Source organism: Lolium perenne, chromosome 7, assembly GCF_019359855.2.
Source record: "Lolium perenne isolate Kyuss_39 chromosome 7, Kyuss_2.0, whole genome shotgun sequence".
NCBI classification, from domain to species: Eukaryota; Viridiplantae; Streptophyta; class Magnoliopsida; order Poales; family Poaceae; genus Lolium; species Lolium perenne.
The window spans coordinates 66,295,951-66,310,002 of record NC_067250.2 but is presented as its reverse complement, the minus strand read 5'-3'; the positions used below and the strand labels follow the sequence as shown (position 1 = coordinate 66,310,002).

Genomic DNA, 14,052 nt, shown 5'->3' with positions numbered 1-14,052 from the left:
AAAGGAGCTAATGTTTCCGTGGTTTCGTCCGTTTCGTCCCACTTTTTGGTTGGTTTCGTCCGTCGCTCCATCGTAAAAGTTTCGAACTCTTTGTAGTGTTTGTGCCGCTACATCGTATCGTATTGGTTCTGAACTCTTCCGTATGTGCGGATATGCCTCCCACGTAACAAACTCTGTCCCTGACCGGCTTATTAAAAGCCTACCAATCTCTCCTCTCCCCGAACGACGGAAAAACCACGCAGCGACGGATGGAAAAGATCCACCCTCCTCCTCTAGGGTTTGCGGCGGCCGGCGGCCGGCGGCGTGGTACTACCGATGTGGGCTCCGTTGGATGGGAACATCACGAGGAGCTCGATGGGGCAAGATCATGGCCCCTCGGACATACCAACGATCGGCAAAAGCTGCACGTACTCTGGTGGTCTCTCGACTCCACGTGCGCACGTCTAAAGAAAGTCCGGGTAACTCAAGGATGCCCAAGATCGCAGCCGCGCCCCCATCTGCGCGCGCCGGACAAAGCAACATCGGCCACAGCCGTACCCCGGCTTTCTCAGGACATCTCGATCCCCAAACGAGACACAAACCACAGAGCAACGGATGCAATAAAATCAGCGGCTCGGCAGCGATGCAAGACCACGGGCAGTAAAACGATCAATCTGGAGAACGGATGGAAGTTCACGGAGAAGAGCATTGGCAAACTAGACGACTGTCGCCGGCGTCACGTGGCGGAGACCCTAGAAGCGAAGCCAAGCTCTGTGCAAGTGCGTTCGTGTTGGTGACGGCGTCCTGTGGCGGAGACCTTGAGGAGTTAAGCCAAGCTGTGCACGTCGGTTCATGCTGGCTAAGCTGATGCGTGCGTGCAATGTTCCTAGCAGCTTACGCGCGAGTGCCTTATTCACGCATGCAGAGCGCGGTCAGCCAGGCAGTGCGGGAGCTGGCCGAGGCTGAGTTGCTCTCTCTACTGTCGGCTGGCAAGCAGCCGCACAGAATCGGTGACCAGGTCGAGCAGGAGTTGGGCAGGCCTGGGCAGGGCGGGCGGCGTAAGTTAGTTGGCGTGGGCAGCGAGTGTGTAAGGTGAGAGAACATCTGGGAACTGCGTGGCCGGCGGTAGTCCAGCCATAAGCCCTAACCTCGCAACATCTCCAGGTCACGCCGTGCGTCTCGAAGTTGTCATTCATCTAGCAAAACGTTTTATTTTTTCGGGTAAGCAGAAGGTTGACCAAGGAGCCAACTTTTGTCACGGCAGAACACACCAATTGTGGATTCAATGGTCTGTACAATTTAGTTAGAATTGGTGACCGAAGAGTGCACGACTCCATCAGACATACATACAAATCCACGTATATCTAAGAGACCTCACCCAGGCGTGAAGCACGACATGTCCGGGGTGCAAGAGCCTCTCGCATATGGTAGCAGCTTCAGACGCAACGTTGTCGATGAAAGTAGCTTCACCTGCAAAAATAACGACATCTCGCCATGATATCTCGCCGGCGGTAGAAGCAGATTGCAAGCACTGACCTGCTGGCATTGCTGGCATCAGACGTCATCCTAGGTTTGTCTGGAAACTCTTTTCTTGATCAATCAAATAATCAGTAAACAATGTAGAAATAGTTCTATTTTTATATAGTAATTATATATAAATATATTTTTAGAATAAACTATCTACTTTCGCATACTTACTGTCAATGTAGTGGCACCGAGGTCCATGCAGCGATCCATCTACAAGCTGGGGAGGTTCCATCCCTCCGCGGGGATCAATGGCTTCGCGAGAGTGAAGCTCCTCGCGAGGATGTCAATACTTAGCGCTGCCAGGAGGGCAGAAGGCCCTCGCGAGTTACCCCTTCGCGAGGAGTGTGCATCTGGTGCCAAAAGACGCGGTGCAAGAGCCCTCCGCCGGGCGAACTGCGTAGGGACAACATATCAACAACACCCATATTTTTATATCAAACGGGCCATGGATCGTCGATGGGGCTTTTGGAGCAGGAAGATGACACCCATATCCACAACACCCATATAGACAAGATGGCGGGACAACATAGCCATCTAGAAAAACTACGGGGCGGAGAGGTGGACAGAGATGAATTGGTTTGTCTTAAGCAATTATGTATATTCTTTCCATCAAGATAAATCTAGCTTTTAATAGTGAAATTCTCTATAGGCTATAAACATATTTGAAAATTAATGAATCCATGACAAATGATAGATGAATATAATTTGAAGTCTTTCATGTATAGTCAAAAAATCTAAAAAACTGATGTCTCGGGTGTCATGGCGCAGAAAATCAACATGGCAGCTGACTTTGGCACATGAATCATTTCATGACATACAACAAAATTTACCCGTAGCGAAGCACGGGCAAATGTCCTAGTCTATAATAAAGGAGCTAAGGTTTCTGCCAAAATTTTCGTCAACGCTTTTTTAGGACCGTTTTGCCCTCCCACCAAAATACATAATACACTGAAAGACCATGACACCGGTTCGTCCTCCAATCAGAACTGCGAAGCCGCCTCCTGCCGTCCTTTCCTTCTCGACTGTGCGCCCGCGATGGGTTTGCCTCCCGTGCGCATCCTCTCTCCGCCAAAGGCCCACCCCTCTGCCCGGCAGGACCGACGAGCTTTGATGGCTTGAGCCCTCGCCCCACCGCCGGCGAGCTTGCCCCGCCGCTAGAACCTAGAGCGCGTGAAGATTGCGCCCCCATCAGCCACTCAACTGTTGTTTCGATTTTGATTCCCCCGTCAGGTGAGCTCCCTTAGTTGTTGTTTTGATTTCGATTTTTAGCGATAAAACCAGATGGGGGATTCGGGGGGTTCGTTCTTATCCTACTGATATGCTAGCAATTGCGGTAGGACTGAGATTTTGGGAGGAGGCTGATCACTAAGATCTGTATTTTGGTGTAAGAATCTGATGATTTTCCAGCCGATGGTACCAACCCCTGGTTAACTGCTCGTGGACTGCATCCCTTGAGATGTGCCATGGCCGGCAGCGGACACTCCCCCTCAAGATGTTGCAGGCGGCGGCGTGGCTCGGACGCACAGCGGCGCGCAGGCAGGTGGGGATTTCATAGTCAATTTCTGGTTGGGCTGCGCGCGTGCCATCACCAAGCGGTCTGCCCGAGTGTCCATAATGTGGATGCAACGTGAGATAGAAGTTGAAAGGAGATCAGGTGACTGCCGCTGCTTCCTCTGCCTTGAATATCACTGCCACTCTCTCCTACCTGCAGCGCTCAAAGGCAAAAGCTGATGGCATTGCGCAGTGGTACTACTCACACCTCAAAAGTTTTTATTTCAATTTCAGTTTCATTTTAGTAGAATTGTGTTGCTATTTCTGGTTATACTGGTTCTTGAGTAGCATCTCACCATGTCAAGAACTATTTACTCTATTAAAAAATATTGTGAAAATCTGCTACTATAAGACATCGTTATGTTTTAGTGTTTGCTAAAACACACAGCTCGATGGTATCTTTGCTGACATAGGAACGACACTAACCTTGCCATGGAATAAAGAGGTACGACTGTACGACACTAACCTCGCCATGGGTGGTGGGTGCTACCGTGCTAGCACAAAGACAATATTTATGTCTAGGCAACAAACAATAATACATACAATCGGGATAGATTCATGATTTTTCCCGTAGCGAAGCACGGGCTTTGTCCTAGTCTAATCTAATCTAATCTAATATATATATATACCTATACCTAATACTAAAGAAAATAAGGCTTCTTGTTCGTCCGTCTTTTATTGCCCCTAAAAATAATTAAAATTACTGGCCTGCCACCGCCAAGTGGTAAAAACGGTTCGAGTATTTGTTTTGCCTCAATCCCTCCCGTTCAAGCACGAGCGTTGAGATATTTTCCCTTTCATGCCCGACAAGCGCTGCTCCCTGCCTCGCGCCTCCCCGTCGTTATCGACTCGCCTCGCGAGTGTACCTGCTCGATGAACCCTTCCCCCTGACCGGAATCGTCCCTCGATGCGCCACCCACGTCCGGTTGCTGCCACGTGGATCTCCGGCCGCCGGCGACCTCCCCTTCCTCCGGCCAGTGGAAAGGAACCGCAGCGCAGACGGATCCAAAGCTACCCATCCCTCAAGATCTAGGTACTGCCGCGGCAGATCCCCGTCCTGAGGAGCTCGTCGCTGATGAGGTTCTCCGGTGGGAATTGATTGGGAAAGAGCGTGGGGGTCATGGTGTAAGTTAAGGGATCGGGGATGGTAGTGCATGTGGAAGATGGGATTCTCCTTGATATGGTGGGAAGGATTCGTGGATGAGTGCAGGTGAAAGATGAGGTGCTCATGGATCTGGAATTCTGGATACACCGTATCCTCCTCTTTTCTTTTTCTGAACTTTTAGTGGCACACGATTCTGAATCTTTTTGTTTGCACGTGGTTCTGACCAAGGCTAAAACGTGAGACTAGCTTTGTTGCGGTAGACGAATTTTAAACACTACTGAAGTCACCATTGCTGAGCGGAGAGTGCAAGTGGTAGGGAGAAAATGGGAGTGAAAGAAATGATGCTGGCAATATGGCAGAGGCGTCATGTGGTGGACTGCCGAGTTGGAAAAGAGCTAGGGTGCGACAAGGTGGAGCAAGAGGAACTGCTTGTAGAAATTGTCCGTGAGGAGGTGGAGAAGGAAGTGCTAAACAGGAGGGGAAAAATATGAATCGCTAGAGATTTTGAAATAGAAAGTCAACACTCAACAAACAGAGAAAACATAAAAATGTTACGGAAATTTCAATTGTCTGTTTCTTTTGCCTATCAATTCCATAACTGCAACAACAATTCCATGTTATCAATTCCATAACTGCAACAACAATTCCATGTAAACATAATAAAACTATAAATGTAGGTACAAATGTAATTGTTTATGTGAATTTGTTGACCGAACAAAAACAATTTTGTTAGTTACAGAAAAGTTCATAAAATAAAAGAGTGAAACACGGGATTGATATCACATGCTTTAGTGGGTTTGAAAAAAATATGGTACACATATCTTTTGAAGGGATGATTTAATTTGACGACTTAGAAAATGTGATTTAGGGTTTTTTCAAGATAAGAAGATACGTTTTACCTATTATGTAGTGGCTTTTAAAATGATTTCTGTCATTGAAAATAGCTTGTAAATGACGGCCACATGCTAGCAGAGTATACAAGTTATCCTTTCCTTTTCCATCTCACCTACTTGATGTATAATTGTCTATGTCTTTGAGGGTTGCCATTGTCATTAAAAACAAATACAAGTACTCCCTTCGTCTAAAAATAGGTTTCTTAATTTTTTCTAGATAGAAAGATATATATAATTAAAGTGTGTCTAAATACATTTGTATCTACAAAAGACTAAGACATTTATTTTAAGACGAGATAATATTTTTTTATTTGCTCCGTAGCAACGCACGGGTATTGTCCTAGTAATAATAAAAGCAAAAGAGTTTCTTGTTGGTCCGTTTTTTGTTGCCCCTGTATTCCTGTGAAATTACGGCAAATGCCACCGCCAAGTAAAAACGGTTCGTCCGCAGACCGCTCGATTCAGTCGCCCGCTTCCGTTTGTCGCAGACCACCCGTCCCATCCGCTCGAGCTCTGCTCACCGGTGCGATCCGCCCCGCCCACCACTGCTCGGCGCGCTACGTCCTCGCAGGCGAGATCCGTCCCGATCCGTTCGTCTCTGGCATTTTCCAACCCGATTAGTCCTTAGGCGGTCTGATACGTCCCAACCCTGCCCCCGCGCCGTTGTTTTCTTCAATCGGATTGGCGATGTGTGGCTCCTCCAAGGTGCGCAGTTGCGGCTCCGAGCAGAACCGAGACCCACCGGCAAATAGGTCGTCTCCAGCTTCGCCGTCCGCGGCACGCTCGGCGTGTCCCTTTTCCCCTGTGTGTGGCTCGTTGGGCAGCCGTTCCCCTTTCTTGAGCAGGAGCGGGCCTCAGGAGTTGGGAGGCGTGAGGAGCAAGGGCGGCTAACGCGGGAGTGAGCGAGCGGACGGGCCATTGAAGACACCGGCTACAGCGGCAGAGGTGGGTGCAGCGCCGCCTGTGGTGGATAAGGCGAGGGGCTCTGAATTTCCAGGGTGCCTGTGCAGCAGTTTCCCAGGGTGAGTATTCTCAGAATTTCCTCGCCAGTGAAGTAGCTGGGCGTGCTTGCCTTGCAGTTAGCCAGTTACCGACTATAGTCTGTAGAAGCGAAACGATAAAAGGCGTGCATAGTTGGATTTTATGACTCATACAATTTTTTGAGCGGTAATTATAAATCCAATTCATACACGCCTCAATCCACCCTTGTTAGACATTCACTATCAAGAAGTTCCCCTTTGGGATCAAGGTTCAGTTATAGAAAAAAGAAACGTTCTCATCCTTTTCTTGGGAACATTCATGAATGCCGTTGTGCTTATTCAAACTTTTTAAGTTTTAACTTTCATCGATGATGACCATAGTCGCAAATGATTATTACACTTTGCGCTCTCGCGACCTCTACTCTAATCGTACGGAAGATGAAAAAGGCGAGGACGAAAGTAAGAACGGAAGGGGCAAAACAACTATGGTTAACATGTGAAGTACTTACACTTACATGCATCGGAAAAACAAGCATGTATCGGAAAAACACACTTAGAGGGACGTTTATATTCATCCAATAGAGAGAAGATGTGTACAAAGACTATTTCTGATTTATTAGAGGAAAAATATACGTTTGACAAAAAATAATTTACCAAACTAATAAATTCTTCAATTCACGACCAGCTTGTAAATTAAAAAAGGAGAATTTAGAAAATTAGGACCTAAGCCCGCTGCTTGACTACTACTACATGATGATTGGCGGCAGCGTTGTAGATAGCTGTGGGTCTTTCAAGGGAGAATTAATAAGAGATAGACTGACACATTGTTCTTTGAGATAGACCGTACTGCTGAATTTTACATATTATAGATGTGTTCCTCCTTACTGAAGTTACTACGCCGCCACAGAAAACAAAAACTTGTAAGTAGCGCCCATCGATTTGTTGTTGATTTGAAGTTTCAAAAATTCTGAATCATGTGATCGTTCTTGGAATAAAGCACTAAGGTTTGGTGATTGATTTTCTAGCTCGGTAAGGTCAGATTGAAAAGGCTTACAAGTTAAATCATGCTGCGATCTAATGAAATTACCAAGCCTGACATACTAGAGTGAGAAGATAGAAATTTATTTTGGGATATTAAATACGTCTCTAGGCCATCTAATTATATTATGACAAAATTTAGCGCTGTCAACTAGAACATGGTGAGATTCTAAAAAGAACTATAACATGGTGAGGAGGTAAAAAACACATAATCCATTTCTATTTTCTTTCTAATTTATTTCCACTGTCATGATAACATTTTGATAATGTATCTCCCGGTGCAACACACGGGCAATTTTCCTAGTGTTTACTTAAGTGAAACGATGCACATGGCGACGATAGTTCCCGCTTCACTCTCATCTGGATAACCCAACTCCCAACCCACGCATGAACCCTAGCGAGCACACCGAGCTGCCGCTGAACCGCCGTCCCCTGGACCGCCCCGTGTGCCTGCCACCGCCTTCATCGATCTCCCCGCACCAACCACCACCTTCCCCTACAAGCCGCTGCTGCTTCTGCCGCGCGCAAAATCTCACGTGCTGTAGTCGCGGAGCCACGAGATCCGTCGCCGTTGAGCTCATCTGCGCCCAAAGCCGTTCGAGGTAAGCCTCCCATGCATCTTTGCCTTTCCATCTCGCCCGTGTTCTAGTGTTCATGAGTTGTTGTTCTGTACTTGTGATCTGGTATTGTGTTGATATTTGAGATCATGTATGATACTCTAGTTTTAATGAATGTTTAAAATAGCGTGCTAAATAAAATAGTGGTAGTTTCCTTCAAACGCTATGGATGCTATATCGTGCTAATAGCATGGTATATTTTTTAAAAAATAATACTAAATATAGCCTAAAAATAAATAATTTACCTAGAACGAATGGATATATAGTCCAAAAGTGACTGAATCATACATACATAACCACATATAAAAATAGATCTCAAATATTTTAGAAGGCTAACATCAGCATTTCACAAGGCAATAACATAATATAAATTATTTATTAAAATTTATTAGCATTAGCGATATTATCTTCTGATTTAGAAGTGGAACCAACATATTACAATTCATCACGACGAAAAAGTGAAAGCAACTTGCCTGAAAAAATAGCGCGCTAACACTATGAAGTTTTAGCGTGATATAGCATGCTATTTCGCAAACAACGCCGCAACGAGCAAAATTACTAAAATTTAGCGTGGACCCTATAGATATGCTATAGCGCGCTATTATCTAGCGGAGACATAGCGTGCTAGTTTAAACCTTGGTTTTAATATATATTGCTTCAGTGTCAAGGATCTACTTGAGGGTTTTGATACATCCATAATTGTGTACTGGGAAAGCTATCAGCATTTACAGATTTATCTCACGATCCACTTGACAGAATGCTCAAGTGTTTGTGCATACTTCTAATGCTTGGTTTTTTCCATCATGCCTCCAGCATGTCCTTCTTACTTCCATCTGAACACCACTCTCCGTTAGGCAGGAAACAGTAGATCATTTGAACCCAATAATCATCCTCAAAAAATACTTTATCACTAGTTTGCTGTCAGCTGCTGAAAAACTGATCGGAGGAGATCCATCCCACGCCTCTCCCACCCAGGTCTCTCCCCCTCGGGCGGCTTCGGAGCAGATCCATCTACCCCGACTTCGTCCCTCTCCATGCCTGCCCCGGCCAGGCCATTGCCGTCGGCGGCGCTGGCGGCGCCCGACCCACCAAACGGTGGAGGGCATAGGAGGAGACAAGTCCGGCGACGCATCTGAGCGGGGAGGTGCAACAGCAGGTGAGCTTGGCGCGGCGGAGGAGGCAGAAAGGCGTCGGGATGCAGGACGCCGGCGGTTGTGCGGCGGCGGCGCGGCGATCTGGCGGCGCCGCCTGATCTGGGCCTGATCTGGGCCTAGAGGGCATGGCCATTCTGCTTCGGACCATGCAGCGCTGCCGGGTTCCTGGCCAGGGATCACGACCTGCTATCGAGTCTTCTTCTCTGCAGTCGCCATGGTCTTGGCGGCGACGGCTTAGCGAGGCATACCTCCTTCATCGTCGTCGAGCGGCGGATGGCGGCGTGGGGGCATGTTCGTCCGCGTCGAAGAATAAAGGTGGCGGTTCTAGGATTCTTCTCGGACCAAGTTTGAAGATCTATCGGATACTTGTTCCAACCAGTCTGGGTGGATTGTCTTGTTCTGAAAGGCTCTGCCGACGAAATTCATTTTGCGAATAATGCCCGAAGATTCCTAGATTGGGTGGTTTCGGTCGTGAGCACCCATGATTTTTATCTGGCCGTTTGGTTTCAGAGTGGGCACTTCGAAGCTCTGCTGGCTGTTAATATTATGGAGCTCGTTTTCTTTCTATGATGCTAGAGGAGAAGGTCATCAAGCCGAGATCGGTGGAATAGCTACGATGGTCGGATCTTGGTGCTGATATGAAATTGGCTTGGCGATTCGTGACTTGTAACAGCAACTGGTATGTGGGGGCAACTGCACATGAGAAGTTCAGAGTCTTATCTTTCAGGGTAAAAATTCAAGGTCTGACCTTAACTAGTTGTGCCTGACAATATTCTTTTTGAAGGCATTGTTTTGAGAGAGATGATTTTCTTCAGGGTGAAAACCTAAGATCTATGATAGGGCGACGACAGTGTTTGTGCACTATTTTCCCTCTTGGAGTCGTCGCTTATGGAGAAGCTGAATTTCTTTGTTGTCTTGGTCGTGTCAGTATTGTTGTTTCAAGTTATGGATCTTTGTAGCGGGACCATTTTTTAATTCCTTTTCTGTTTTTTAGCCGTGTGCATCCTTTATTTTATTAGGGTATGATATTATTGGAGAGGTTGGGTGTAATTGGTATGTCCGCGATATTAATATATGCTCTTTATCGGAAAAAGCTGCTGAAAAGTTGATTATCACAATTTTACAGAATTAACTACTACTCCCTCCGATCGATCTATAATAAGTGTCGCGGGTTTAGTTCAAATTTAACTAAAAATGAACTAAACCCACGACACTTCATGGATCGAAGGGAATACTTTATGTTGGTGCATATAGTGCTATGTAAATATATAGTTCTAGGAGGACCAAAATGTAAAATATAACAAAGATAAGTGAAGTAACAGAGAGAAAGAGATGGATAAGGATCCATCCAGAATTTTCCCCAAGCTCGCTATCCATGGCTGTCTCTCTCCTCAAATCCTAACACCAAAAATTCCTATTCACACAATATGGTATCAGAGCAGTAAGATCTGGTCAATCTTGCTGCAATCTAGCTCCCGGTGGTGCTGTGTCGCCGCGATTTGGTGGAGCAACGGTGTTGTGTCGCCGTGATTTCTCGCCGGAGGTGTGTGAGCTGCCGCACAGAGTGTCGCCGCCGGCGAGCTGCAGTACAGAGTGACGTTCCCGTGTCATCGTTGTTCAGCCGCACAGTGTGCCGTCGAAGCTGCGTCAAGGAGCGTGGTGGCCAAGAAGGCCGTGCTGCCGCATTGTCTGCATCTTCTGTATAGCCGCTGCCTGTACCAAGCTGAGCTCTCTTGGTCAGCACTGCATCTTGTCTGCATTTTGATTGCATCGTGAGTGATTCTGCACTACATAAAGGCACCTTGTGAGGTTGTTATTGAAGGATTTAATTTTGTTGTCAAGGAAGCCCACGTGCACTGCTAGATTGTTGTTGTTTGCTTGCTGATTGAAGTCAAACGAATAGAAGAAACAGCTGCATAATTGTGTGTCAGTTGGGGATTCTTTGGCTGACTCCAGTTTTTTACTTGTGTGCCTGGAGGGTGCATCCTAGAGTCATCACTTTGGCACATCCTTAGATTGAGAAACCATGGGCGATCCCAGCAAACAAAAACCAGTAGAATCTAGTGCTGACAAGTTATATGAGATGTTCAGCAAGATGTTTGAACAACAACAGCTGAAGACAACTCCTGAAATTTTCAGGTATGCGCTTGAACCTAATCCAGTGAAATTGTCCGGACCAGGCAACTACATCAGCTGGGCTCGCCATGCCCGATTAATTTTGAGCTCTCATGGATATGATGATCTGCTACTTCCTAATGAAGAGGTAGATATACAAAGTGATGTCAATGCTAAACAAGTCAATGACAAAGTACTAGTCTGGATGTTGGGAAGCATGGAACCAACAGTCCGAGAGCAAGTCGAAACTATGGCCAGCGTCTCAGAAGTTTGGGCTGCTTTGGAGAGGCAGTTTGCAGGGAAGTCAAATAAGATGCAGGCTACTCGTGTCATGCACGAGTTAACCCACCTAAAGCAAGACTCAAAATCTATTACCGAGTATGCCGGTGAGATGAAAAAATTATACAGAGATCTGCATTACTATCATCCATTTGAACCTGTTGACAAGAGGGACTTGGCTATTCACCACAAATGGTTCGAGTCTTTTGTGAGCAAGATTTTTCTAGATGGTCTGGACCAGAAATTTAACCTTCGCCGTCAATTAATTTTCTCGAAACCAGAATGGCCCAGCCTAGAAGACATTGTGTCTAATGTGATGGAGGAGGAAACACGACTTGATGATGGAAATGAGGATACTCAGAATCTTTTAGATGCTCGTGCAGCCATGTCACAATCAATGCATACCTCTGGGAAAAAGGTGAGTGCAGATAATAACAGATGGTTCTGTGACTATTGCAAGAAAAATGGACATTGCAAAGACAATTGCTACAAATTGCATGGTTTTCCACCTGGGTGGCAAAAAGGGAGATCTCGGCAAGGGGGAGCTGTAGGTGGTAAGTGGAAACATGCTAATCATGTTGCACCTACAGGAGAGGTACCAATGGTAGATCTTCAAGCACTCGAGGAGTTTAAATCCAAGCTCAAAATCTCAGAAGGCTCATCTTCCTCCCAAGGTTCCTCTAAAGCTAATTCCAGTTTCTTTGTCACTTCCGAAGGTATGAAATCTCAGGCTCATACCTCCACAACACACTCTAGATCTTGGATTATTGATACCGAAGCTACTAACCACATGACCGGAGCCTCACATTTATTTTCTTCCTACAAATCATGTTCGGGTAAGGACAAAGTGCGTGTAGCTGATGGATCCACATCATCTATCATAGGGCGTGGATCCATCTGGTGCACTAAGACATTGTCCTTGTCACCAGTCCTACATGTTCCAAATTTCCCTGTTAATCTTCTATCAGTTAGCTCTACTACAAAGTCTCTTAATTGTATAGCTTGGTTTGATCCCACCTGTTGTGCATTTCAGGAGTTGGGGACAGGGAGACTACTTGGGACTGGGACCATGCATGATGGTCTCTACTATCTTGATCAAGGAAGTGATGAAGTTGCCCTTGCAACCTGCATGTCTCCTAGTCAAGAATTATTTCTCTACCATTGCAGGCTTGGACACCTCTCTTTTACCGCTTTATCTCGTATTTATCCCTCTTTATTTAGCTCATGCCACATGGAATCCCTTGTATGTGATGCTTGTGAGTTGGCTAAACATACAAGGAGTACCTATCCTAGTAGGGCTTTAAGAAGCAACAAACCATTTGATGTTATCCACTCTGATGTTTGGGGACCCTGCGAGGTGCACTCCATTTCTGGACACAGATGGTTTGTAACCTTTATCGACTGTTTTAGCCGTTATACTTGGCTTTACCTATTAAAAAATAAAAGTGATGTATTTTCAGTTTTCAAAGATTTATTTGCTCTTATTAGAAACCAGTTTGGAACGACTATAAAGATTTTACGTTCTGACAACGGTACTGAATATATTAACCGCGAGTTTAGCGATTTCCTTGCATCAAATGGCATTGAACACCAGACAACATGTGTTAACACCCCTGAACAAAATGGTGTTGCAGAACGTAAAAACCGTCATTTACTTGAAGTTGCTCGTTCGCTTATGTTTACCATGAATGTTCCTAAGTTTCTCTGGGGGGAGGCAATCAAAACTGCAACATACTTGATAAATCGCATGCCTCTTCGTGTTCTTGATTTTAAGACTCCTGCTGAGTGTCTCTTGAAAACAAATAATTTTGTGGTTCCACCCAAGGTCTTTGGTTGTGTTTGCTTTGTTCACGATTATAGAAATTCCGTTGGGAAACTAGATCCTCGTGCCATCAAGTGTGTTTTTATGGGATACTCTCCTTCTCAAAAGGGTTACAGATGTTGGTGTCCCTCCGAACGTCGTTTCTTTGTGAGTATGGATGTAACTTTTCGTGAACATGAATCTTATTATGGCCCAGCCAATGAAACTGGAATTACTCTTTCTCCACCTGAAGTGCAACAAGAGGGGGAGAGTAATGGAGGCACTCTCATGGGCCCTATTCGTGTTCCTACTTCAGGTGTGCCATCAATTGGCAATAATACTCGTAACCAGGGGGAGGATACAAGTACTGAGAGTGGTGGTATTGATAGTAATTCTAGTCTAGATGACATGCAAGAGGCAATAGAAAACTCGTCACCGTCTTCTCAAGATGGGGATACTTCTATGCATGAGGACCCAGGTACCAACTCACTCTCCTTTAGTCCAATTACTCCTAGCTCAATAGGTCAAGGTGATAATCAACTAACTACTCACAGTCCTCAAAATGATCTACCTATTGCTCTCAGAAAACCTACTAGATCTCTAAATGCCCCCCGATACCTTCGAGACTACATTGGGCATAAACATGACATTGCCCATTTCATGTCATATAACCATTGTAGTCCATCATTCCGAAGCTTTATTGCTTCTCTTGATTCTGTACCCATACCTACTAACTGGAAAGAAGCTAAGGAAGATCCAAAGTGGAAGGAGGCTATGCTTGAAGAGATGAGAGCCTTGGAAAAGAACAAAACTTGGGAGCTTGTTGATCTACCAGCAGGTAAGAAGCCTGTAGGTTGTAAGTGGGTTTTCACTGTTAAACATACACCAGAGGGTAAAGTGGATCGGTACAAAGCCCGTCTTGTGGCAAAGGGATACACACAGACTTATGGAATTGATTATGAGGAAACTTTTGCTCCCGTGGCTAAAATGAATTCAGTAAGAACACTCCTTTC

The 14,052-nt window shown here is 45.7% G+C and overlaps 1 protein-coding gene across 1 annotated transcript; it reads left to right on the top strand.

Annotated features, from left to right (window-relative positions):
* The first annotated feature begins 10,089 nt into the window (after window positions 1-10,089).
* LOC139833220 (uncharacterized) lies at window positions 10,090-12,704 on the top strand. The gene is made up of 2 exons (XM_071823420.1): window positions 10,090-11,954; window positions 12,272-12,704. The coding sequence occupies exons 1-2, from the start codon at window positions 10,871-10,873 to the stop codon at window positions 12,313-12,315; spliced, it is 1,128 nt and encodes a 375-aa protein (XP_071679521.1). The 5' UTR covers window positions 10,090-10,870; the 3' UTR covers window positions 12,316-12,704.
* Window positions 12,705-14,052: the final 1,348 nt, after the last annotated feature.

Bases quoted from the DNA above. Each gene is read 5' to 3' on its own strand.
- LOC139833220 (XM_071823420.1), top strand. From the start codon at position 10,871: ATGGGCGATCCCAGCAAACAAAAACCAGTAGAATCTAGTGCTGACAAG. The intron at 11,955-12,271 runs GTATGAAATCTC...TGTGCATTTCAG, and splicing joins TTTCTTTGTCACTTCCGAAG to GAGTTGGGGACAGGGAGACT.